This window comes from Geotrypetes seraphini, chromosome 18 (genome assembly GCF_902459505.1).
Source record: "Geotrypetes seraphini chromosome 18, aGeoSer1.1, whole genome shotgun sequence".
In the NCBI taxonomy this organism is placed as follows: Eukaryota; Metazoa; Chordata; class Amphibia; order Gymnophiona; family Dermophiidae; genus Geotrypetes; species Geotrypetes seraphini.
In genome coordinates, this window is record NC_047101.1 from 13578499 (window position 1) to 13603326 (window position 24828).

General features: G+C 42.8%; 1 protein-coding gene across 2 annotated transcripts in view; it reads left to right on the forward strand.

Moving 5' to 3' along the window:
• The window catches only part of WNT8A (Wnt family member 8A), a 33335-nt gene extending 14240 nt beyond the window's left edge, over positions 1–19095 (forward strand). The window contains exons 2-6 of one of the 2 annotated variants that reach the window (XM_033927479.1): positions 10083–10116; positions 10276–10414; positions 15436–15561; positions 16319–16461; positions 17574–19095. In XM_033927479.1, the coding sequence (XP_033783370.1) occupies positions 10102–10116; positions 10276–10414; positions 15436–15561; positions 16319–16461; positions 17574–18137 (987 nt within the window). In that variant the 5' untranslated portion in view covers positions 10083–10101 and the 3' untranslated portion in view covers positions 18138–19095. The remainder of the gene's footprint in view (positions 1–10082; positions 10117–10275; positions 10415–15435; positions 15562–16318; positions 16462–17573) is intronic. The other variant, XM_033927480.1, reaches the window with a different exon arrangement.
• Positions 19096–24828: the final 5733 nt, after the last annotated feature.

Sequence of the window (24828 nt, forward strand, 5' to 3'; positions counted from 1 at the left end):
TCTATATCAATTGTAGTTCTTCCCTACTATCCCATCGTTGTGTAGTCTGTACGTCTTTGACTTTTATCTATTATCCCTGTTTTTATACATTCTTATGTAATTTATTATTTGTTTTTATGTAATAGTATATTGTTAACCGCTTAGAAACCAGAATAAGCGGTCTAAAAAATATTTTAATAAACTTGAAACTTGACAGACCGAAGGTCCATCAAACCCAGTATCCTCTTTCCAACAGTGGCCAACCCAGGTCCCAAGTACCTAGCTATATCCCAAGTAGTAAAACAGATTTTATGCTGCTTATCCTAGGAATAAGCCATGGATTTCCCCACCCATCTCAATAATGGCCTATGGACTTCTCTTTTAGGAAATCATCCAAACCTTTTTAAAATCCTACGAAGCTAATTGAGTTCACCACATTCTCCAGCAACAAATTCCAGAGTTTAATTACACGTTGTGTGAAGAAATATTTTCTTTGGTTTGTTTTAAATCTACTACTTAGTAGCTTCATTGCCTGCCCCTTAGTCGTAGTATTTTTAGAAGGAGTGAACAAGTGATTCAATCTACCCTTTCCACTGGTCTTTAAAAGCTATGTTACCCTGGAATAGAGGTTGTAAAATAAATGGCCTGTTTTCAAGGAAAACACTGTAGCCCTGTGCTTATAAAACAACGGGGCTGGTTAATTTATCCCCTCTGACCACTAAGGATTCGGGTGAGCTGGAAGAGCTCTCCCTAGGGGTCTTAATGAACAGCTTGTCACTTCAAAACACTTGACATTAGGGGACTTCGAAGAGTCTGGTACTTGGAGATTATTCCCACCCTGAAACCTGTTTCTTAAAACGCCTCACAGTCCATAGTCAGGTATAACTGCATCCCAGTCGTGAGGAAAGGAGAGACAGGGGAGATATGATTCAGACGTTCAAATACTTGAAGGGTATTAACGTAGAACAAAATCTTTTCCAGAGAAAGGAAAATGGTAAAACCAGAGGACATAATTTGAGGTTGAGGGGTGGTAGATTCAAGGGCAATGTTAGGAAATTCTACTTTACGGAGAGGGTGGTGGATGCCTGGAATGCGCTCCTGAGAGAGGTGGTGGAGAGGAAAACGGTGACTGAGTTCAAAGAAGCGTGGGATGAACACAGAAGATTTAGAATCAGAAAATAATATTAAATATTGAACTAGGCCAGTTACTGGGCAGACTTGCACGGTCTGTGCCTGTGTATGGCCGTTTGGTGGAGGATGGGCAGGGGAGGGCTTCAATGGCTGGGAGGGTGTAGATGGGCTGGAGTAAGTCTTAACAGAGATTTCGGCAGTTGGAACCCAAGCACAGTACCGGGTAAAGCTTTGGAGTCTTGCCCAGAAATAGCTAAGAAAAAAAAAAAAAAAATTTAAATTGAATCAGGTTGGGCAGACTGGATGGACCATTCGGGTCTTTATCTGCCGTCATCTACTATGTTACTATGGTTCTCTGTGAACCATGTCTCTGTGACTGCCACTAAATTCAAATCAGCTTCTACCATTAGAGCCTGTAGATCTGGAATTTTGTTTTCCATACTACGGGCATTGGCATACAGAGCTTTCCAGCTATCACCCTTTTGTCTCATTTCAATAACGGTATTTGACGCCTTATATTCCTGAGAGTTATTAATTACTTTGGGGTATTTTATTTCTAATATTTCTAGACCGCCTAAAACAATTGAAAAACATTCATAATAATTCACATGCAATACATTTACAACGTGCATTCAAATAACATTGCAATCGCAGAGCAATCTCATCCCCTAAAAATAGTTTTGAGAACTCAAAAAATTTACACATTAGCCATCACTATATATAAAGTGCAATAATCACAGCTTAAAATAAATCTACCAGGTATGTATATAAAAAAAAAAAAAAGCCTCCACAAACAGTTGTGTCTTCAACATCTTTCTAAATTATAAGCAGTCGGAACAGGTCCTCAGGATACCAGGGAAGGAATTACAAAATTTAACCCCTGCTACGGACAACATTGCCACTCAGTGGCCAATCCAGGTCACCAGCACCTGGCAAAACCACAAATAGTGGCAACATTCCATGCTACCGATCCAGGGCATTTTGTTTGCTTTATGTTTGTTTGTTTTTTTAAATGTGGGTTTTTTTTAACTTGTTAGCTGACAGTGTGGTGAAGGGAAAGTGGTGGAGATGAAGAAGCTTAGCTCTGCAGGAATACACTAACACTCACCCTCCACCACCTTCATTAAACAGAATTTTGCATTCATCACATTCTCCACAATGGGCTACTTTAAACCCTCTGGATTCTCCCACTAGAGTCTGCAGCTTTGCCAGACTAACCCCAGGTTTCCCTTTCAGGAGATCCTAGGTGATAAACATCTTCGGTCATTTGCTAATAAACTCTGGAGCCAGGAGCAGAAACTCCCTCCTTCGCCCTCCCCTCTCCTCCTCCTGCCTTCAGTAGACATGAAAAAAACCCCAAAGGTAAGCAAGTCCTTTGGTTGGGACTAAAGACACCTCTTTTATTAACAGTAGAGACGCAATGGGACTTTGGTGAATCAGGATATGTTAATGCAATCCTATTATTTCTCATTCTGGATTAGCTTGCCACATAACCAGTCCCACATATTACTAAACTAAAATTTACTTTTAAATAATAATAATAACTTTATTCTTATATACTGCCAGTAATCTTGCGACTTCTAGGCGGTTTACAATAAAAGAAACTGTAAATACAATCAAGAGAAGTTTTACATACAGCAAATTAGAGAGTATAGCAGTGTATATCTCGTACAACGACTAAAAGAGTATAGCAATGTATATCTGATAACATTAGTATTGTTAACGTTAGTTTGTGTGTTGCAAGGCCAGGAAGTGCCAAGTTGTTTACACAGAAGTAGAAATATTCCGTAGGTTCATAGAGTATTCATATTTAGTGATTGAGGGGTTGGGGTTAACAGTTTGCAAGTTCAGGTATGTGGTGATGTTACGAGGGGGGTTGATGTTCCGGTTCGTTACCTAGGTATTTCAAGAATAGGTAAGTTTTTAGGTGTTTCCGAGTCATCAACCAATTTGGAGCTCAACTCGGTTAACATTAAGAATAGAGTAATAGAAAAGAACAGAACCAAAGAAATCTCATTTGGAAAAAGTAGAATAATTAATTTCCAAAACGTTTGGCGCACAAGACTGTCTTCAGAGCCTTCGTGAAAGATAAGAAGGGGCCTAAGCTTCTTAGCGAGAGTGGAAAGTTGTTCCAAAGCTCGCTTGTTCACTTGTCCATATAATTTGCCTTAAATTTGGCAACCCATTTATGCCAATGACTTTGTCCTTCCCATCTTATCTTTCATAAGAACCTAAGAGTGGTCATATTGAGATGGACCAAAGGTCCAACAGGGGCCAACCCAGGTCACAAGTACCTGGCAAGATCCCAAAGAGTAAACCAGATTTGATGCTGCTTATCCTAGAAATAAACAGTGCATTGTCCCAAGTCCATCTTAATAATTTTTTATGAACCCACGCCCTCTTGGAGAGAGTACAGGCACCCGTCCTCTTCACTCCCCCCCCCTCCTTCCCTGCCCCCTCCTCCCCTACTGCTGCGCATATGTGCCGCTTCCCTTCCCCCATACCTCTGTAGCGTTACTTGCGTGAGCAGAAACCCCCCATGTTGCTGTCGCACCAGCGTCAGCTGTTCCTCTGATGTCACTTCCAGAATTTATACCTGTTAAACTTTCGACTATCGTTGCCGGACGACCAAGTCTAGGTTGGCCCACATCCCACCTATCTCCTGCCCTAACCACTCCTCGAAAAACCGCCCCTTTTCACTCCGGGCGCACAGCGGCAGTCAAAAGGCCTAAGCTGCTTTCAGATAGGTCTAAAACCCGTTTCCATTATCGGTACTTGGACGACCTGTCTTTTTGAAAGTCCAAGTGCAGATTTAGGCAGGGTTTATAGATGCATTTTCTTTTCGATTATGAGCCCCATAGTATATGACAACAGATAAATTCCCGGTTCTGAGCACTTCTTCAGTTACAAGGAAGCGGTTAGAGTGCATTGCAAGAGGTGCCCTTTTAGCTTGTGATATTGAATTTTTTGACTGGGTTACACTCTAGCGTGTTCAGTTATTTTCCCAGTAGTATTGTTTGGGGATTTGCCATATTTGGGATGTAGACCACAGGTGTCAAAGTCCCTCCTCAAGGGCCGCAATCCAGTCTGGGTTTCAGGATTTCCCCAATGAATATGGATGAGATCTATTTGCATGCACTGCTTTCATTGTATGCTAATAGATCTCATGCATATTCATTGGGGAAATCCTGAAGCCCTGACTGGATTGCGGCCCTCGAGGAGGGACTTTGACACCCCTGACGTAGACCCTAGAAGTCCTTCCAGTTCTGGCCTTACTTTCCTATTACTTGAATTGCCATCTAAGCACCAGGAAGTTTTGTTTTGATTTCATCCTTTTACCAACCCTCCCCTGGAAGAAAAAAAATTGATCCTAAGGCAATAGAGCAGGGCTGCCCAAGTCCGGTCCTCGAGATCTACTGGCAGGCCAGGTTTTCAGGATATCCACAATGAATATGCATGAGAGAGATTTGCATACCAAGAAGGCAGTGCTGGCAAATCTCTCTCATGCATATTCATTGTGGATATCCTGAAAAACCTGGCCTGCCAGTAGATCTCGAGGACTGGACTTGGGCAGCCCAGCAATAGAGGGTTAAGTGACTTGCCCAAGATCCCAAGGAGCAGCAACGGGTATTGGATGCAGGCTTCCCAGTGCTCTAACCACTAGGCTACTTCTCCGCCCCAGATTCACTTTGGTTTTCAGCGTCGGCACATAAACAGCTGCTGTGATGTGCTAGGAATCTGGCTTATACCATTAATTCTCTCTCTGTATTCTTATCTAATGGTTAGTGAAGGGGGCTGAGAACCTGGAGAATTGGGTCTGAACATAAGAATTGCCATACTGGGGCAGACCGAAGGTCCATCAAGCCCAGTATCCTGTTCCAACACAAGTACCTGGCAGAAACCCAGAGTAGCAGCATTCCAGAGCTGAGATTGTGATGTCATAATGCTTCATTCCACCAATGCCTAAAAGCCAACCGCATCTGTGATGTCACAATGGCTTGCTTGTCCTATACTTGGCTCACATAAGAACGTAAGAATTGTCCATCAAGCCCAGTATCCTGTTCCAACACAAGTACCTGGCAGAAACCCAGAGTAGCAGCATTCCAGAGCTGAGATTGTGATGTCATAATGCTTCATTCCACCAATGCCTAAAAGCCAACCGCATCTGTGATGTCACAATGGCTTGCTTGTCCTATACTTGGCTCACATAAGAACGTAAGAATTGTCCATCAAGCCCAGTATCCTGTTCCAACACAAGTACCTGGCAGAAACCCAGAGTAGCAGCATTCCAGAGCTGAGATTGTGATGTCATAATGCTTCATTCCACCAATGCCTAAAAGCCAACCGCATCTGTGATGTCACAATGGCTTGCTTGTCCTATACTTGGCTCACATAAGAACGTAAGAATTGTCCATCAAGCCCAGTATCCTGTTCCAACACAAGTACCTGGCAGAAACCCAGAGTAGCAGCATTCCAGAGCTGAGATTGTGATGTCATAATGCTTCATTCCACCAATGCCTAAAAGCCAACCGCATCTGTGATGTCACAATGGCTTGCTTGTCCTATACTTGGCTCACATAAGAACGTAAGAATTGTCCATCAAGCCCAGTATCCTGTTCCAACACAAGTACCTGGCAGAAACCCAGAGTAGCAGCATTCCAGAGCTGAGATTGTGATGTCATAATGCTTCATTCCACCAATGCCTAAAAGCCAACCGCATCTGTGATGTCACAATGGCTTGCTTGTCCTATACTTGGCTCACATAAGAACGTAAGAATTGTCCATCAAGCCCAGTATCCTGTTCCAACACAAGTACCTGGCAGAAACCCAGAGTAGCAGCATTCCAGAGCTGAGATTGTGATGTCATAATGCTTCATTCCACCAATGCCTAAAAGCCAACCGCATCTGTGATGTCACAATGGCTTGCTTGTCCTATACTTGGCTCACATAAGAACGTAAGAATTGTCCATCAAGCCCAGTATCCTGTTCCAACACAAGTACCTGGCAGAAACCCAGAGTAGCAGCATTCCAGAGCTGAGATTGTGATGTCATAATGCTTCATTCCACCAATGCCTAAAAGCCAACCGCATCTGTGATGTCACAATGGCTTGCTTGTCCTATACTTGGCTCACATAAGAACGTAAGAATTGTCCATCAAGCCCAGTATCCTGTTTCCAGGTCTCAAGTACCTAGCTAGATCCCAAATAGTAAAACAGATTTTATGCTGGACAAGTCGCATAACCTTCCATTCCTCCATCTACATAACTTAGATTATGAGCCCCTTAGGGACAAAAAAAAAAAATTGCCTACATATAGTATATGTAAACTGCTTTAGTTGTACCCACAGAAAGACAGTATTTATACACTGCGTGAGCTAAAGCCCAAATACATAAATTGCACAAATTTATTTGATTCCACTGGAAAAATACCAGTAATAGTACTTGTAGCGCAAAACACCAATAAATTTCATTTTTGTCCCGTCCTAGAACTCCTAATTACCTCGAAAAGAAACACCTAGATTTGCAATGTACAAAAACCTAGCAATAGAAGCCTTAGACATGAGTTAGCCCTGATGCAGGCTCTGACAAGGCCATTTGATTACATTTTTAGAACTGATCGTATGTTTATACGTTGATCATCTTTTGCACATCTGTTTATTTTGGTTTTATGGCTCTATTGGATATTGCGATGCTATCCGTCCTATGGACACTGGGCCAGCTCGGGGGAAAACTCATCGCTGCCTGTGGAAATCTACTTCTGGGGCATCCACATCCCTTAAAGCTTTGCAAAATAAAGAACCCACACAGTTCAGACTGAAGCATAACAGAGTCTTATATGTATCTAGTGAGACAGAGCTGCAAGTCTACAAAGCACTTAATATTAGAACTCGCTCTGTGGAAATCATTACATAAAAACATAACATAACATAAGAATTTATTTCAAGACTGCCATTACCGTAAAGTTCAATGCGGTTTACAAAAGACTAGCTACAAATCAACGTGAAATACATAAGAACATAAGAAGCGCCATCTCCGGATCAGACCTTCGGTCCATCAAGTCCGGCGATCCGCACACGCGGAGGCCCCGCCAGGTATACACCTGGTTTATTTATAGCCACCATATCTTTATATGCCTTTCTCAAGGAGATATGCATCTAGTTTGCTTTTGAAGCCTGGGACTGTCGATTCCGCAATAATCTCCCCTGGGAGAGTATTCCAGATGTCCACCACTCTCTGTGTGAAGCAGAACTTCCTGACATTAGTCCTGAACTTGTCCCCCCTTAGCTTCATTTCATGTCCTCTTGTCCGTGTCAAATTGGACAATGTAAATAATCTTCTCTGCTCTATTTTGTCGATTCCTTTCAGTATTTTGAAGGTCTCGATCATATCCCCCCGCAGTCTCCTTTTCTCAAGGGAGAACAATCCCAGTGTTTTAAGTCGATCCTCATATACCAGTTTCTCCATACCCTTCACTAGTTTAGTTGCTCGTCTCTGCACCCTCTCCAGCAGTTTTATATCCTTCTTTAGGTAGGGAGACCAATGTTGGACGCAGTATTTCAAGTGAGGTCTGACCATTGCCCTATAAAGCGGCATTATTACTTTCTCCGATCTACTCGAGATTCCTTTCTTTATCATGCCCAACATTCTATTTGCCTTCTTTGCCGCTGCCGCGCATTGTGCCGACATAATGAAGGTAAAAAATGGATGATGATTAAACCACTTGAAATCCTTGTCCCATAAAGCAATTTGAAAAGAGAGGGTTTTATTACATTACATTTCATTACATTAGGGACTTCTATTCCGCCTATACCTTGCAGTTCAAGGCGGATTACAAAAGAGCTAACTGGACATTTCCAGTGAAGTTACAACAGTTTTGGGTTTTTTTTGTTTTTTGTTACAAGGGAGGAGAGGTACCTGGATTAATTCAGGAAGAACTTGCAAATTGGATATTAAATTGACTGTACGTTACTGTGTGATATAACAAATAGATTACAGTTAGAGTACAAATAAGATTACATTACATTTCAGGGATCTGACTGCTTGGTTGGTGTTTTGGGGAGGAAGAGATTATTTAAGTGGAGGCTTTGGGGGAGAATTTATCTAGGAGGAGGGGGAAGGGTTGGGTTAAGATATCTGGATACATTTTTTGAAAAGTAGGGTTTTGATTTCTTTTCGAAAAGTTTTGAAGTCGCCCGTTGTCGTCAACAGGTTGGAGATGGAGTGGTTAAGTTTTGCTGCTTGCGTCGCCAGAAGGTTATCAAATATCCTTTTGCGCTGAGTGCCCTTGAGTGGAGGGAAGGCAAAAGGGTTCGGAGTTCTTCTTTGTCTTGAGGTGAGGATCTGGTTTAGGTGATTGTTTAGATGGGGGGGGAGGGGCGGAGCCGTTTAATGCTTTGAATAATAGACAGTAGAATTTGAATTGAATTCGTGCGTGCATAGGTAGCCAGTGAGAGTCTAGGAAGGCAGTTGTAATATGATCATATTTTCTCAGGGAGTAGACCTAAGACTATCATATCTTTTGTACCGACAGCCCTTAGATGGAGGAAAAACAAAAAAGGCTTTGGAAATTCACAAGTAATGCTTAGAAGAATAACAAAACAACTCAGGCCTAGATTCACTAACCTGTCCGATCCATGGCCGATCCGAGGCAGGCTGACTGATTCACAAATGGGGGCGGTTGGAGGCACGCCCCCCAGCAACTGCACGGATCGCCGGAGAGCATACGCAGACCATCATCTTTGCCTGTAGATGGTTTGCGCATGCTCACCGCGAAGGAAGAGCGGGAAACGTTCGCGAGCCCGTAGTTTTTACCCACGGGTTGAAAGCAGGGCTGCACCGCGGGTTAAAACTAAGGAGTCGAGGCAGAGAGCAGGAGAAGCAGAATCGTGGCAGAGAGCAAGAGAATCGGGTCAGAGAGCAGGGTTTTTGCACAAGCGACTGGTTCTCAGCAGTAACTTGTTTTTGGATCGGCCAGCCCAGTCGGTGTTCCTGAAATTGTTTTGTGAATCATGTCCTTCCTACTTCCAACCCCCTCTTTGTTATACCTACTTTCACAGATTATACCTTTACGCAGACTGTCCTACCTTCCTATTTTCTTTGACTGTACCTATATTCGCTGATTGTCCAGTCCTTCTTTGTTGTAAACCGCCTCGAACTACTACGGCTTTGGCGGTATATCAGAAATAAATGATTATTATTATTACTTTGCATGCCATTCCTCCTCGTTTGCATGCGCGGATCGGATCGGAGGATGATCGGCACAGAGGTTAGTGAATCGGGTCGGAGGAAAATCGGGTCGGTACAGGATCGCAAACACGATCGGTGGGTTTAGTGAATCTAGCCCTCAGTTAGGTAGGATGGAACCAAACCCCCTTAAGAAAAGGACAGGATGGGAAGTAGAGATAATTTTTTTTTTTTCCTAAAGGAGGGGGCTGATAATTATCTTAGTAAATAAAAACCTAAATCCTTTAAAATGTTTAATATAATTAGACGTTTTCTATTGTAAGCTAAGATTCTGCTAATTCATTAGAGGCTCTCAGAGTGACAACACCTTTTGAAGTGCAGCTGTAGGCGGTGCCTTGCCTTCTAACCTATTGGCCGGCAGCCCCAGCTTACCTCATTGGATCATCGGATAACAAAGGAATAGTATCCCTGTCATTCCAAACTCAACAATATAAATATCAGAGATGCTTCTTGTCCTGTAACCTCATTTTGTCCAGTTTAAACCCAGTTCCCTAGGAAGGAGCTATTGATTCACTATCAGAACTCAAGAAAGCAACATCTGGACAGAAATTTGGAGACATGAGAACCACCAAACTTTTCAACTTAATCACCCTGGGGATATTTTGTACCATTTTCACTACCTCTGCATGGTATGATGGCAAAAAAAAAAAGGGAAAAAAACCAACTGAAAAAAAAACCTCATTTAATATATTTTTCTTAATTATGAGTTTTCTTTCCTTTAAATTTTAGGTCTGTGAATAACTTCTTAATGACTGGACCAAAGGTAAGTTTCAATATTTTGAGTCAGAAAATTTTCATGCTTTCAGAAGTTAAAAACTAATCCATAGGGTAAAAGAACTCCAGGTCGTATTTCTTCGAGCACCAAAAAGAACTAATTTTTCATATAAATTTTAAATTCTTTCTATTTCTTTTTCTATTGAAGGCATATCTAACATACTCTACCAGTGTAGCAGTAGGTGCCCAGAATGGCATAGAGGAATGTAAATTTCAGTTTGCCTGGGAGCGCTGGAATTGTCCAGAAAGTGCCCTTCAACTTTCGACTCACAATCGGCTTAGAAGTGGTAAGTGGGAATGCTACATGGTTTCTTTCGTTCTTCCAGCATACGGTATGTAATATGTATTTATTTACTGGAATTTATTAACCACCTTTATGAAGAGATTCACCCAATGTACAGCAGCTACATTTGAGCACAAAACTTACAATTTTGTTAACAGCATAACAATGATAATATCTAAATGTAAATACTCAAAATCAGCAAACATAGATCTAATAACAGAACTACCATGAAATGATATAAAATATATAACATTTAGTAGCACTAATACTTAAATCCCAATAAATAAATGTAGAATGCAGTGTGTGAGAGAGAGGGAATTTTCATTGATATTGAAATGACCCTTCTAGAATAAGGATACCTTAGTTTAGGGGACCCAACTACGATATAATCGACAAGATTCTGTTTATGTGTACTGATCTTCAAGATTCAAGTTTATTTAGTCTCTGATATAGGAGGGGCCGCTGAAAAGTTCTCAGCCCAACTGAGACGAGAGCGATATGGAGCCATGAAGCTTATAAGTTATTTTATACTTTTCATTTCATGTCATATCATTGAAAACGAAAAGGGTCCAGAAAGGTGTGGAATAACTTGTAGATTTCATGGCTCCACATCATTCTCTTCTTGGTTGGGCTGAGAACTTTTCAGCTGCCCAATTAAATGACTTTCTGGACAGTGTATATAGAAACCATAATTTCAATGATAAACTATATAGGAAAAAGAAAATAGAAAAAGGACAGAAATAGCTGTGAATTGTGCATCGCTGAACCACATGACTTCACGAGGAAGAGTATTTCTAAGGCCACTCAAAAATCATATGTGAAAAGCATCCTGAAATAAAAAAGTGTTCATTTGGGGGCTTTTTAAAATGTGTCTAATTGCATATTCTAATGATTAGACACCTTGGACACATTTTTATTACATAGGACTATATTTAATGTGGGGATGGGGAGGTATGTTATGTGATTTAATGGGTTTATTCCTGATGAATGGGATGGGTGGGGGAGGGGGTCTTTTTTATATGCATTTGACAATCATTGTTAGACTGTCAAGTGATTTGTACGAATTATCTGATTGAATTTTGTACACTTGTTGCAAGAGTTAAAACTGAATAAAGAATTTAAAAAAAAAAAAACAAAAAAAAATGTGTCTAAAGAACATTATTGGACAGGCCACCAAGGTAATTCACTGTAAAAATTTATTCTAAAATTCAGATTCAAAGAGGGGCCGCTGAAAAGTTCTCAGCCCAACCGATAAAGTCGGGGCGGTCTCCATCGAGGGTTATACACCGAGTCCAGCAATTTTCCACTTTTTTCGTTCCATATTTTTACGAAAGAACGAAAAACGTGGAAAACCACTGGACTAGCGTGTCTAGCCCTCGATGGAGACCGCCCCGACTTTGTCGGATGGGCTGAGAACTTTTCAGCGGCCCCCCTCATAACGCAATTAACTCTTTGGGATATTTAAGCCCATCTTGACCGCAAAGGATGTCCAACTCAGCTTATCAAAAACACACACACACAAAAAAGGTGTCAGGTCAAAAGCGCGCCGGGACAAAGGCGCGAGCAGACAATTGAGCGCAGCGCAGAGGCGCACGCCGAAGAAAAGTACTGTTTTTAGGGCTCCGAAGGGCTCCGAAGGAAACCCCCCCCCCACTTTACTTAATACAGATCGCGCCGCGCGATTTGTATTAAATAAACTGGGGGTGCTCCCCAACAAAACCCCCCGTCGGAGCCCCTAAAAACAGTCATTTTCTTCGGCGCGCACCTCCATCTTGCGCTCAGTTGTTGGCGCGCACCTTTGTCTTCCGCGTTGTTGTCTATGAACCCCCAAAAAAACCCCCGATATAGAAAGACTACGGGCTCCTTTAACGAAGGTGCGGTAGCGTTTTTAGCGCACGCACAGAATTACCGCATGCTACACCGCGCGCTATGCTTCTAGAACTAATTCCAGCTCAATGCTGACGTTAAGGTCTAGCGCGCGCAGCAATGTAGCATGCGCTATTCCACGCATTAAAGCCCTAGCGCACCTTCGTAAAAGGAGCCCTATGTGAAGCAGTGTAAAAATGGATTCTTTCTGAATGAGCTCACTAAAGAGATATTATTCATTGGTGACCACACTAACACTTTCTCTAACAAAAATAAATTGTGTGAGAGTGAAGGTCCTCAGTATTCACAACTCATTTGAAGGAACTTCCCTGGTCCAAGAGTTGTTAACATTAGTCTTTAACATTAACACATTAACAGGTGCTAAAATAGATGTGTGTGTCTGTCATTCTTTGTTTCTTTCTCTCTCTCTCCTTGGCCGCTTTCTGTCTGTCTTTCTTTCTGTCTCTCTCTTTTTTTGGCTGTCCACCACCACCCCTTCCCTGCTCCCCCTGTCCAGCAGCAGCCCTTCTCCCTTCGATTTACCTCCTCCTGTCCAGCAGCACCCCTTCCCTGCTCCCCCTGTCTAGCAGCAGCCCTTCTCCCTTTGTTTTACCTCCCCCCTGTCCAGTAGCACCTCTTCCCTGCCCCCCCTGTCCAGCAGTAGGCCTTCTCCCTTCCTTTTACCTCCCCCCTGTCCAGCAGCACCCCTTCCCTGCTCCCCCTGTCCAGCAGTAGGCCTTCTCCCTTCCTTTTACCTCCCCCCTTTTACCTCCTCCCTTTACCTGATCCCCCTGTGCAGTAGTACACCTTCTCCTTTCCCTGCTCCCCCTGTCTAGCATCCGGTAGCCCGGGCAGCCTCAGGGCTTTTGCTAGGTTGGCCCACCTCACATTATCGAAGTGGGCCGGCCTAGCAAATGCCCCGCAGCTGCTGTGTTTGCTGGTCCGGGGGTGAGAAAAGGCATCCTGGCAACGTAGGAGTCAAACCGCCACCGCCGATGAAATAGCTGCACGCGCCGCAAGCAGTCGCATGCACCTTAAGCCGCCACAAGCGCCGCAAATAGAACATGGCACGGAAGCAGAAATCACGGCGGCAGAGATCACGCCATGTCAACTGCGCATGAGCGGATAAGGGTTTTATTATGGAAGATGGGTAATTAATCATGAAACATCCTTGGACCTTTTCATGTGTGTTTCATAAACCAAAAATAACGTGAAAAATCAACACTGTTGGCATTTTTTGTGTTCATGTACAACAGGGGTGTCAAAGTCCCTCCTCGAGGGCCGCAATCCAGTCGGGTTTTCAGGATTTCCCCAATGAATATGCATGAGATCTATTAGCATATCATGAAAGCAGTGCATGCAAATAGATCTCATGCATATTCATTGGGGAAATCCTAAAATCCCGACTGGATTGCGGCCCTCGATGAGGGACTTTGACACCCCTGTTGTACAAGAAGGTGCTGATACCACGAGACAGACCTGTACACAGTATTTCTCAATAAATTGTGCCTGTCCTGGATTCACGAACATCGCGCTGTGGTACTGCACAACTTATCTGCTGGTGGTTTTCTGTAGTGAAGATTCCAGGCGACAGTGGGAAAAAAAGTGCTCGAAATAGCGAACTCCATCTGCATTTTCCTGTACGATCAAATGCTATAGAACTGATGCTGCAGCTGGTCTAAGGATGAGTCTGCGTTTTCTCTGCTTTCATTTAGAATGATCTTTTCATAGGCTATTCAAGTTTCAAGTTTTATTACCATTTGATGAATCGCCTATACAAACTTTCTAAGCGATGAACAGTTTTATAAAAAACAACAATTTAGAGGACAAACAGCTTTAAAACACAAGTAAAAAGCTAATATACTTATAACACTTAACAAATTTCATCATACATGTGGATTAAGGACAGACATGATATAAGAGGATAGGAGGGGAAAAGTTACAATTCTCTCAGGTAGAAAAAAACATAAGAGGAAAGAACAAGAGGAAGGGAAAAATTGAATTCTGGATTAAGTTAACAGGTCTCAGAATTTAATTGTTAAAAGCATCATTAAATAAGAAAGTTTTTAGAAGTTTTTTTAAAGGAAATAAGATCTTTTTCTTTTCTGATATAGAGTGGCAATGAATTCCACAATTGTGGAGCTATAACAGAAAACATGTCATCTCTTCTTGTGCCCACAGTTTTCAAGGAAGGGACAGTTAATAGGTCTAGTGATGTTGATCGAAGAGAACGAGGGGCATAATAAGGAATGATCATTCTAGACATTCCTGGGAGAATGGAGGAAACCTCTGTTTTCTGCCCCCAGTCCTGTCTGGGCTCCTGTTGCTGCTTCATTTCCAGCCCATCCCAAAATTCTAAAATGCTCTGTTGTACATAAATCCTTCTTTCACCTATTCGATATTCATTTTATTTATCATTTCAACACTCATGTCAACCAGTCTGATAGAGGACAAGTTGAACATAGTACCCAAAACTAGTATTATATGTGTATTTACATAGGATGATTGACTATGGTATAAATGTGGTCTGTATTGAAAACCATCTCAGAAAATGCTAACTCTGTATTGTAACACCTTTACAGAAGCTCATGTATTGTAACACCATTACAGAAGCTCATGTATTGTAACACCATTACAGAAGCTCATGTAAACCACTTTGAATTGACTCCCCAGTCATTAGTAGCAGTATAGAAACTTTCAGTAAGCAATAAACATATATGTAAAACTTTCTGCTTCAAAGAGCTTACACTCTAAATAGATATACCCCCCTTTTTTTTTTTTTTTTTACAAAGTTGTGCTAACGGTTGCTGTGAGGCAAAAGCCCTGAAGCCCTTTAAATCTCAATGGGATTTGGGGCAGTTACTACAGCGGCAGCCGTTAGCACAAATTTGTAAAAAGGAAAGGGGAGGAGGGATAGTTTGGTATTTCCATGTGTCTGAAAATCCTAGTGGGACCCTAGTCTAACTGACCTGTGCCTAAGGGAAACTTTTCCCACAATTCTTGCTGCTAGGGAAGTTTTTCTGAAACCTTGTAAATTGCCTCTTTTTGTTTAGAGCAGAGAGCAGAAACCTGTTACGTCATGTCGATGGATTGCTTTTTTTTTAAATTATTTTTTTAAGTTTCAAAGGGGGATTTTTCTTTCTCATCCCTTCATTTCAGCTACCCGGGAAACATCTTTCATGCACGCCGTCAGCTCTGCTGGAGTGATGCACACTCTTACCAGAAACTGCAGCATGGGAGATTTTGATAACTGTGGATGCGATGATTCCCGAAACGGCCGAGTCGGTAAGATTTGTGGTTATTTTTTTTTTTTTAATGTTATTTATGCAGATATTCTCTTCTGTAGAGTTTCAAAGTTGTCTTGGTTGTCAGTACTAAAAATGCAACATTTAAAAAATAAAAATGCAGGATGCTCTAAAAAAGAAACTGTTTATAAATCGTTCGCATGCCGGGGTTTTGATGTCAGTTGAAGTTCACTGGAGTTTATTTATGCATTTGTATAGTCTGTCTTTCAATAGATGTATTCAAAGTTGGGAATGAGTCAATGCCATTAACAAAATACAACAGACAGCATAGAGCAAAGTATATCATATTATGGGGACTTTTGGTTCATAGACAACCCCGCTAAAGACAAAGGCGCGCGCCGACAACTGAGCACAAGACGGAGGCGCGCGCCGAAGAAAATTATAGTTTTTAGGGGCTCCGACGGGGGGTTTTGTTGGAGAGCCCCTCCAGTTTACTTAATAGAGATTGCACCGGCGTTGTGGGGGGTATGGGGGGTTGTAACCCTCCACATTTTACTGTAAACTTAACTTTTTTTATATAAATTGTAGTTCTTCCCATTACCCATTTGTACCAGTTTGTACTAATTAGTAATAGAACAAAATGATTTGTATGTAATGTCTTATCTTATTTTATTTTGTCCACTTCCTGCTCTCTTTTTATGTATTGGAAACATGTAATACGCATTGAAATATATGATATTGCATAAAAATCAAAATCTATTAAACTTGAAACTTGATTGTTTTCTACTTTATTTTAGGTGGCCGAGGATGGGTCTGGGGAGGCTGCAGTGATAATGTGGAATTTGGAGAAAGAATTTCCAAACTGTTTGTGGACGCTTTGGAGACGGGACATGATGCTAGGGCTTTAATGAATTTACATAACAACGAGGCAGGCAGACTTGTAAGTAAAAGCATATCCTTATGGCTAAACTTTAGATTTTTAACATTCCTGGGCTCCAAGGGCAGAATTCATTGCATGCAGACCTAAAATAATATGCCAAATTTTGAGCTCCTAAATTAAGAAAAGAAAATAAGATAATAATAATAATAATCGGTTTATATACCGCAAGGCCGTAAAGTTCTATACGGTTTACAATGAGCATACTTGACTAGTCCTTATTCCATGGTCTTAACTTTGATGGAATGTTAACATTTTCACATTTATTCAACATTTCTGAAAGTTGCTGTACCCAAGAGACAGAGGATGGAAATGTAGAAAGTGTTCCTTGCAGTCCATTTTAAAAAATCTGCCCAGGAAACTTAACTGTCTGGTACCTGGGAAAATTCCAAGCAGCACCTGACATCCTCGCTAGGGCTTCAGAAGCCAAAGCTAGGAGATTAGTAAAATGGGGAAGGCGACGTCTTGAAGATGTTCTCAATAGATTGTCACAAACAAACTAATTCTTTAAACCTGTGGTTCCAAACCTGTCCTGGGAAACCCACAGTCAGTTGGGTTTTCAGAATATCCACAAATAATATGCATGTAAGAAATCTGCATACAGTGGAAACAGTGCATGCAAATTTGTCTCATGAATATTTACTGTGAATATCTTGAACAAACAGGACAGATTTAGAAGTATTTCTGTATAGAGAACCTGAGGTTGAAGGAGATGTTGACATTTGGGTTTTTGCCAGGGACTAGGGACCTGGACAGGCTGGTGAGCTTGATGGACCATTGGTCTGACCCAGTAAGGCTATTCTTATGTGAGCCAATTATAGGACAGTCAAGCAAGCCATTGTGACATCACTGATGAGTTTGGCTCTTAGGTATTGATGGAATGAGGCATTATGACATCACAATCTCAGCTCTAGAATGTTGCTACTATTTGGGTTTTGGCCAAGTACTCATGACCTAGATTGGCCACCGTGAGAACGGCTACTTGATGGACCATTGGTCTGACTTGAATGGGCTTGATGGACCATTGGTCTGACCCGGTAAGACTATTCTTAGGTTCTTATGACATTTGCCCTTATTCTCTGGCCTGATTGTTTTTTGTTTGTTTTCTTTTGCAGGCTGTAAAAGCCACCATGAAAAGGACTTGCAAATGTCATGGTGTATCAGGGAGCTGCAATATCCAAACCTGTTGGCTCCAACTGGCTGAGTTTCGAGAGATTGGAAATTATCTGAAGATTAAACATGACCAAGCCCAGAAACTGGAGATGGAGAAAAGGAGAATGAGAGCGGGGAACAGTGCAGATAACCGGGGGGCCATAGCAGAGACCTTCACTTCCGTGGCCGCAACGGAACTCATCTTCTTGGAAGACTCTCCGGACTACTGCGTCAAAAATGTCAGCCTGGGGATCCAAGGCACCGAGGGGCGGGAGTGTCTGCAGAGCGGCAAGAACCTGTCCCAGTGGGAGAAGAGGAGTTGCAAGAGGTTGTGCACGGAGTGCGGCCTGAAAGTGGAGGAGAAAAGGATCGAGATTGTCAGCAATTGCAACTGCAGATTCCAGTGGTGCTGCAAAGTGAAATGTGAACAGTGCAAGCAGGTGGTGACCAAGTACTGTTGTGCCAAACGGGAAAAGACTCCCTCTCCCAACAATACCAGGCGGAAAAACAGGCCCAGCACAAGATAATACTGGATAAAAAAAAAAACAACAACAAAATACAATGAGGACTTTTCATGTACACAGTGGATTCCTTTTCAAAGACCATACCACTGATGTCTTCTCAATATCCCATTAGGGTCCTTCCTATGGAAGTCATTCCTTTTCTAAGGAGATTTTATGGTCTGGTTCAGGGGTAGCCTTCACTTACTTTAAGTGCAGAACCCTGACTCTTCCCCCCCCTCCCCCGCCACTTCCTCCAGAAATGTGTTACAGGCACGATTCCCCAAAATTCTATAAAGTCGACCTAAGGTTAGGCACCTACATTGGAACACCTAGTTGATGAAGGCGCCTAACTTAATTAATAGACTAAATAATCACCAATATTTGGCACCAGGTGCACAACTTGTAGGCACAATTGTCTAAGAGTTAGGTGCTTTGTTCAAAGCGCCTGTCTAAAAGTGGGCTAGGTAAGGGACACATCATGGGCGTTGAAAAAAAAATTATGCACACGATTATAGAATATGGGTTAACATGCACACGACTTAGACACAGGCCAAGAAAACCCTGGGTGCGCCTACATGTTAGGACGCATAGCGATGCCTATCGTTGCTTAGGCGACATCAAGGGTGATTCTGTACAATGCACCTATCTTTTATAGAATCACCTTAGTCGGTGTCGGTTTTTTTAGGTGACATATATAGAACCGGGATCTATCTCTCTATAACATTTCTTCTGCTTTCTCTCTGTGCTGTGCAGGTATTCTCATAAGACTGATTGAGCAGGGTAGGAGCTCTGGCACCGTGTGGTATAAACTTATATGGTGGTGGAAGAAAATAAAATAACTGTTCAAAAATAGCGCCACTGCCAAGCCTCCGGAGAAAGTGCACTCCTCCCTCCATATTTGCAGGGGTTAGGGGCAGAGCCGGCCCGCAAATATGGAAAATTCGCAAATAACTTTTGGGCCGACTCTGACCCACCCCTGCCTCCCTCCCGCGTCCCGGACCTTACCTGGTGGCCTAGCGGTGACGCGGGGCAGGAGCGATCTTCCTACGCTCCTGCCCCGTGCAGAGCCATCATCAAAAATGGCTGCCGTGAGTTCCCGTTGTAGTCTCTTGAGACCACGGGAACTCACGGCAGCCATTTTTGATGACGGTTCTGCATGGTGCAGGAGTGTAGGAAGATCGCTAGACCACCAGGAAAGGTCTGAGGAGGTCAGGGATGGAGCAATTCACTAAGGGGGGGTCCTGGGCCAAAAAACCGTGAATAACCGAATCCGCAGATACTGAAACCGCGGATTCGGAGGGGTGAGTATATGGGGGTGGGAGGGGGTTTAAGACCCTGGGAAGAGAAACAACATGAAGAGGATGGTGCGGACTCAATGTTGAGTGAATATCGATGCTGGCTGATGTAGGGTTGGAGAGTATGTACTTTGGAAAGAGCGTGCGTGGGGCACCCAGGCTGGAGGACAGGATCAGAGACGTTCCCCTTCTCCCTTTCGTTCTCGCCGTTCCCTTTTTCTTTTTATTCAATGTATCCCGCCCGTTTCCCTTTTGTAGCATGTCTTGTCAGTCTTATCTTGTAGTTTGTCTTTTTTATTACCCTGCTTTTACTTGTATTTTAAATTTTGTACAATGTAAACCGCTTTGTAATTAAAGAGGTATAATCAAGCCTAAATAAACTTGAAGGAGAGAAGCTTAGGGAAAGAGATTTTGTGAGTGAGCAGAATGGCCAGTTGCTGCCTGTGTCATCAGAAGGCAAATTCCTCTTTGCCCCATGTGCTGGTTGCTTTGTCCAGTGATGGCCTTGGCTCTCACGTTGAAGTTCTTGAACCAAAGTGGCTCCATAGGTGAGGCCCTGGCCCAGGGAGCTGGATATCAAAATCCCAGTCCAATGTACCTTCAAACTTCTAGAAGGAGAGATGCTAGACTGGGATTTTAGCATCAGTTCCTCACCTGGTCCAGCAGGAGGGGGAGACTTAAGAGAGGAGGGGGGGGGGAGATACCAGATCACAGTGTGTGTGTTGGGAGGATGGAGGTAGGGGGAGGATTGAGTTACCAGATTTTGGGTAAAGGGGGCGGCGGGGCACCACAGTCCCAAAGTTCCAAATGTACAAGAAAACAATCCACATGAAAATGAAATAATCCACACAAAAACCTAAAGGACCTAGTCCGCTGGTAGCGCAGGACCCAACACGGTCCCAAAAAGGTCCTATGAGGGTAGATTTGTGGTAAAACTGATATGTGGAGAGAAGAGCTCTGCAAAAACCAATAGCAATGAAAAAGATTTTTATGTGGATTATTTCATTTCCATGTGGATTGTTTTCTTGTACATGTGGATGGAACTTTGTTTCTTTTTATTAAAGTCCTTTTCAGGATCATCGTCACTCCACAGTGTTTTCTTGGTTTCTCTTGGACTTTCTTCTCTGTGGAATTCTTGGGGGGGGGGTGTCAACTTTTGTGGTTTTAATGTGTTTATACATTACATGGAAACAAAATAAATAACACAAGGCCCGTCTAGTCTGCCTACTCCCAATAAGGCATTTCAGCTATGCACAGACATCTGTCCTATTGCTAGTAAGTTTGTTCTAGAACAGTGGTCTCAAACTTGCGGCCCGGGGACAAAATGCGACCCGCCAGGTACTATTTTGAGGCCCTCGGTATGTTTATCATAATCACAAAAGTAAAATGAAACAGTTTCTTGATCATGTCTCTTTAGCTATAAATGACAATATTATTATTAAGACAGCCAAAAGGAAAGATTTATAAACTATAAAGCGTTTTACCTCATGCAAAATTGTCATTTCTTTAATAAGACATTAACTATTTTTTTCTGAGGCCCTCCAAGCACCGACAAATCCAAAATGTGGCCCTGCAAAGGGTTTGAGTTGGAGACCACTGTTCTAGAACTTCTTTTAATTGCATTGAGGTATTTGAGTGTCTCTGCTGTATTCTCTTCTCCCTACTTCAGCATGTACTTGTTAGGTTAGAACCTAAAAACTGCTCTTCTGGTCCATCAAGCTCAGCATCCTGTACCTATCAATGGCCAGTCCGAGTAAGATCCCAAAACATAGATAGACAACACCCAAAGACAAACTGTGGCTGTTCCTGTCTATCTTGCTAATAAATTCCTGTCTATCTTGCTAGTAGAAAGGACGCGATTCAAATGCAGGCACACTGACTGGGCTGGCCGATCTAAAAACAAGCGACCAGTCGCTTGTGTAAAAACCCTGCGCTCTTCCCCAACTCTCCCGCCTTTCCCCGCAGTGCAAGCCTGTGGTTTTAACCCGCGGGTTTAAAACGGGTTAAAACCAGGGGCTCATGAAGTTTGTTAAGAGTATAAAACTCCTGGCCATTCTCCAGCAAAAAAAAACCAGTAAGAGACTGACTTTTCTAAAACCAGAAGCAGCTTATGCATTCCACGCTTGCCTAGCTTCAGAACTACCTCGATGATTTCCGTGTACTTTCATAAATTCAGAGACAAGGGAAAAAAAAAAAAAAAATCTAATCTCTACCTCTCAAATCTCAGGGAGACGGCTGGAAATGACAACGGAACGAATGAAAAGTCGAGACCGGACCTTCAAAACATGTCGATTAAAAACCACACATCAATAGAAAAAGATTTTGTTTTCAGCTCTGCCAGGCACGGAGAGACAGTGCATGCGCAGATCATCTACAGATGGTCTCCACATGCATCGGGATCGCTGGACAGCGATCCGTGCGGTCGGTTGGGGGGGGGCATGATTCCGATCACCCTCATTTGCATCGAGGGCACTTCGTGACTCAGCCCCCCCCCCCCCCCCCCCGGCCACGGATCGGATCCAGGGCCTTAGTGATCTAGCCCTAACTCTACACATCGCTCTACAAAAGCAGTGTAAAACTGAGAGTTGATGCAACTGCACTGTACAAGGATTCTGAGAGAACAAGGAAATCTGTAAGATGCCTTTTGTTTATTGCTAATTAGAGAATGACACGGTGACGAAATTCATCACCATTCCCGTCCCCACGGATAACCGCGGGAAACCATCTTCATGTCATTCTTTAAGGAGAGAGGGAAGAATCAGAGTATGAATGGCCACAACCACTGACCCGCAAGCTTTGCTTTGAAGAATGCTGGTGTAGAAGGACTGAGGTTGAAACAGACACTACAGAATGACAGTCTCTGGTATCCAGAGCAGATATTGTGATGTCATAATGCCTCATTCCACCAGTGCCTAAGAGCCAGTCACATCAGTGATGTCACAATGGCTTCATTATCCTTGGCTCACATAAGAATCAGAGTATGAATGGCCACAACCACTGACCCGCAAGCTTTGCTTTGAAGAATGCTGATGTAGAAGGACTGAGGTTGAAATAGACACTAGAAAATGACATGGGATTATTTCCCGCGGTTATCCGCGGGGACGGGAACGGTGATGAATTTTGTCACCGTGTCATTCTCTATTGCTAATAACAACAATTGGGTCGTTGCGAGGTCAGTTTATGAAAAGATCTGCAACTGGATGTGTTCAATCTTTTCTTTGAACCGTCAGTCTCCCTCGCCAGTTACTGGCAGGTTCTCATGCTCACCTAGGACAACGTGTTTGGCTACTTTTAGTAAATTCTCTAATCCCTGTCAAGTCTTTTTGACTGCTTGCTAATTTTGCTTGAACAATGAGAGCAGAGCCTCTTGCGCTTTGATGTGGTAAATATCAGGCCTTGTCCCCGCATTCATTATCTTCACGAACAAGATCAGTCTTTGAACTTGGAATACTGAGGGAAAGCTGTGAATGGGCTATGCATAGGTTCCCTGTGGGAGACTGGCCTCCTGCTGCTTCTTATCCACACGGGGGTGTCAAGCATGTTTCTTCTCCCCTCACCTCCAGTAGTTTCTTCTGTTCCTTTAGGCTTCCAGTCTAATCCAGAACTGGCTTGAATTGGGTTTCAGGCATTCACAACTACCTGTTGCCCCTCTCCAGCTCCTTACCTCACTCAGCGCAGCCTAGTGACTGTACTTGAGCAGAGGTCATAAATTGTGTTCCTACGGACACCAGTTAACTTTAGAGTGATTCTGAACCTGACCATTAGGTGTCACTGCTGAGCAAAGACTGGGCTCTCACCTCCCAGGAGTGGTGAATGCCACCTCTGCAGGGGGCTGATACTCAACACCTAACCAACCACAAGTCCAGACCAGTCTTGTTTTCATAAATACTGTTCTTTTCAGGAGAGTAGTAATGCAATCGGATCATACCATATTCAAATATATAAAGTTGAAAGAGCCATCAGAAGCAGTACTCCATGGTACACAAAAATGCCAAACTTATGGAGCTAAACGCTGCTACGCTTCTTCATCGGTTCCTCTATTTTTAAACAGAACTTATTGTTAACACATGTTCATGAGGTTATTAGATATTTAAATAGCTTATATTTTAAAGTTGATCAGACTTATCTGTAAAATCCTGGCAAAGCATATAACTTAGCTTATGCCAAGAAGCTGAAAAGCACCTTCGCTGACATGCATGTTTCATATGCAAGATACTGCTTCAGGGCACGGTATTTATTAAATTTTGAAATACAAAGCAAGCAAAAAAGCTTATTTAGATAAAGCGAAAGGAAACAAAATATAAAGAAGTACATTTTTTACAATTTAGACATCAATAACTTCTTCTTAGACCCCAACAAAAATTCTAAGGGCGCGCTAAATTGCAGCTATACTCACTTGAGGAACGTAGAGAGAGAGGAGACATGATTGAGACGTTTAAATATATCACGGGCCGTATCGAGGTGGAAGATGATATCTTCTTTCTTAAAGGGCCCACGGCCACAAGAGGGCATCCGCTGAAAATCTATAGACTAGCGCTTGGCGCTAATTTTTTTTTATCGGCGCCCAAATGGGGGCACCATTTAGAGAATTTAGTCCATACTGTGTTGCTATCCTGATAAACGTTTACGTTTGGGAGCCAAAAGAGTGGTGTTTTGAATATTCAGTTGTCATTAGTAAATACGTATAAACCTTTAATTGCCCAATTGCTGATACAACGCTCTTTCTTCTAGGATAAGCTGAAGCCTTTCTTCAAGCACAGCCCATTAATATAAAAGGCATGGGCTTGAATATATTGAGGCGTCATTCATGATAAGGCATCCGTATGAAATGCACAGATTTGCATATCTAAATTGCAACTCTACATTTACAGAATGCAAGAACCAGAGCTGTAGTTGCAAAGTATCAGCCGGGGTGGCTTTATCTCATTACACAGCAGGCAACTGTAACAAATCACAGGATAAATAAACCTCTATTGGCCGTCTGCACCAGTAAATTACATCCCTGGTACCAATACAAGGCATGTGCCAGCAGAGAAGATAGTGAGAATGACTAAAGATAGCAGAGCTCCCAACTTCCGGTGGTTTAAGATGGAAAATGCCAGACCAGTAAATGCCTTGTCACTGGGCTCAGAGATTGTCTGACTGTCAGGAAAGAAGCAGTGCCGGCCAGTGGCATGGGGGGTGGGGAGGGGGCAGACCGCCCCGGGTGCTGTTTTTGCAGGGTGCCAGCACCTCTCCTCCTCTCTGCCCCCCTCGTGTAACTCTATGAATGTTCACCAGTGCGAGCAGTACCTTCTAGCTGCTGCTCATGCCAGTCTCGTCTCCCTTCTGACGTCACTTCCTGATCACGGGACCAGGACGCAGGGCCGGATTTAGATGAAAAGAGGCCCTAGGCTATTCCACTTATGAGGCCCTTTCAC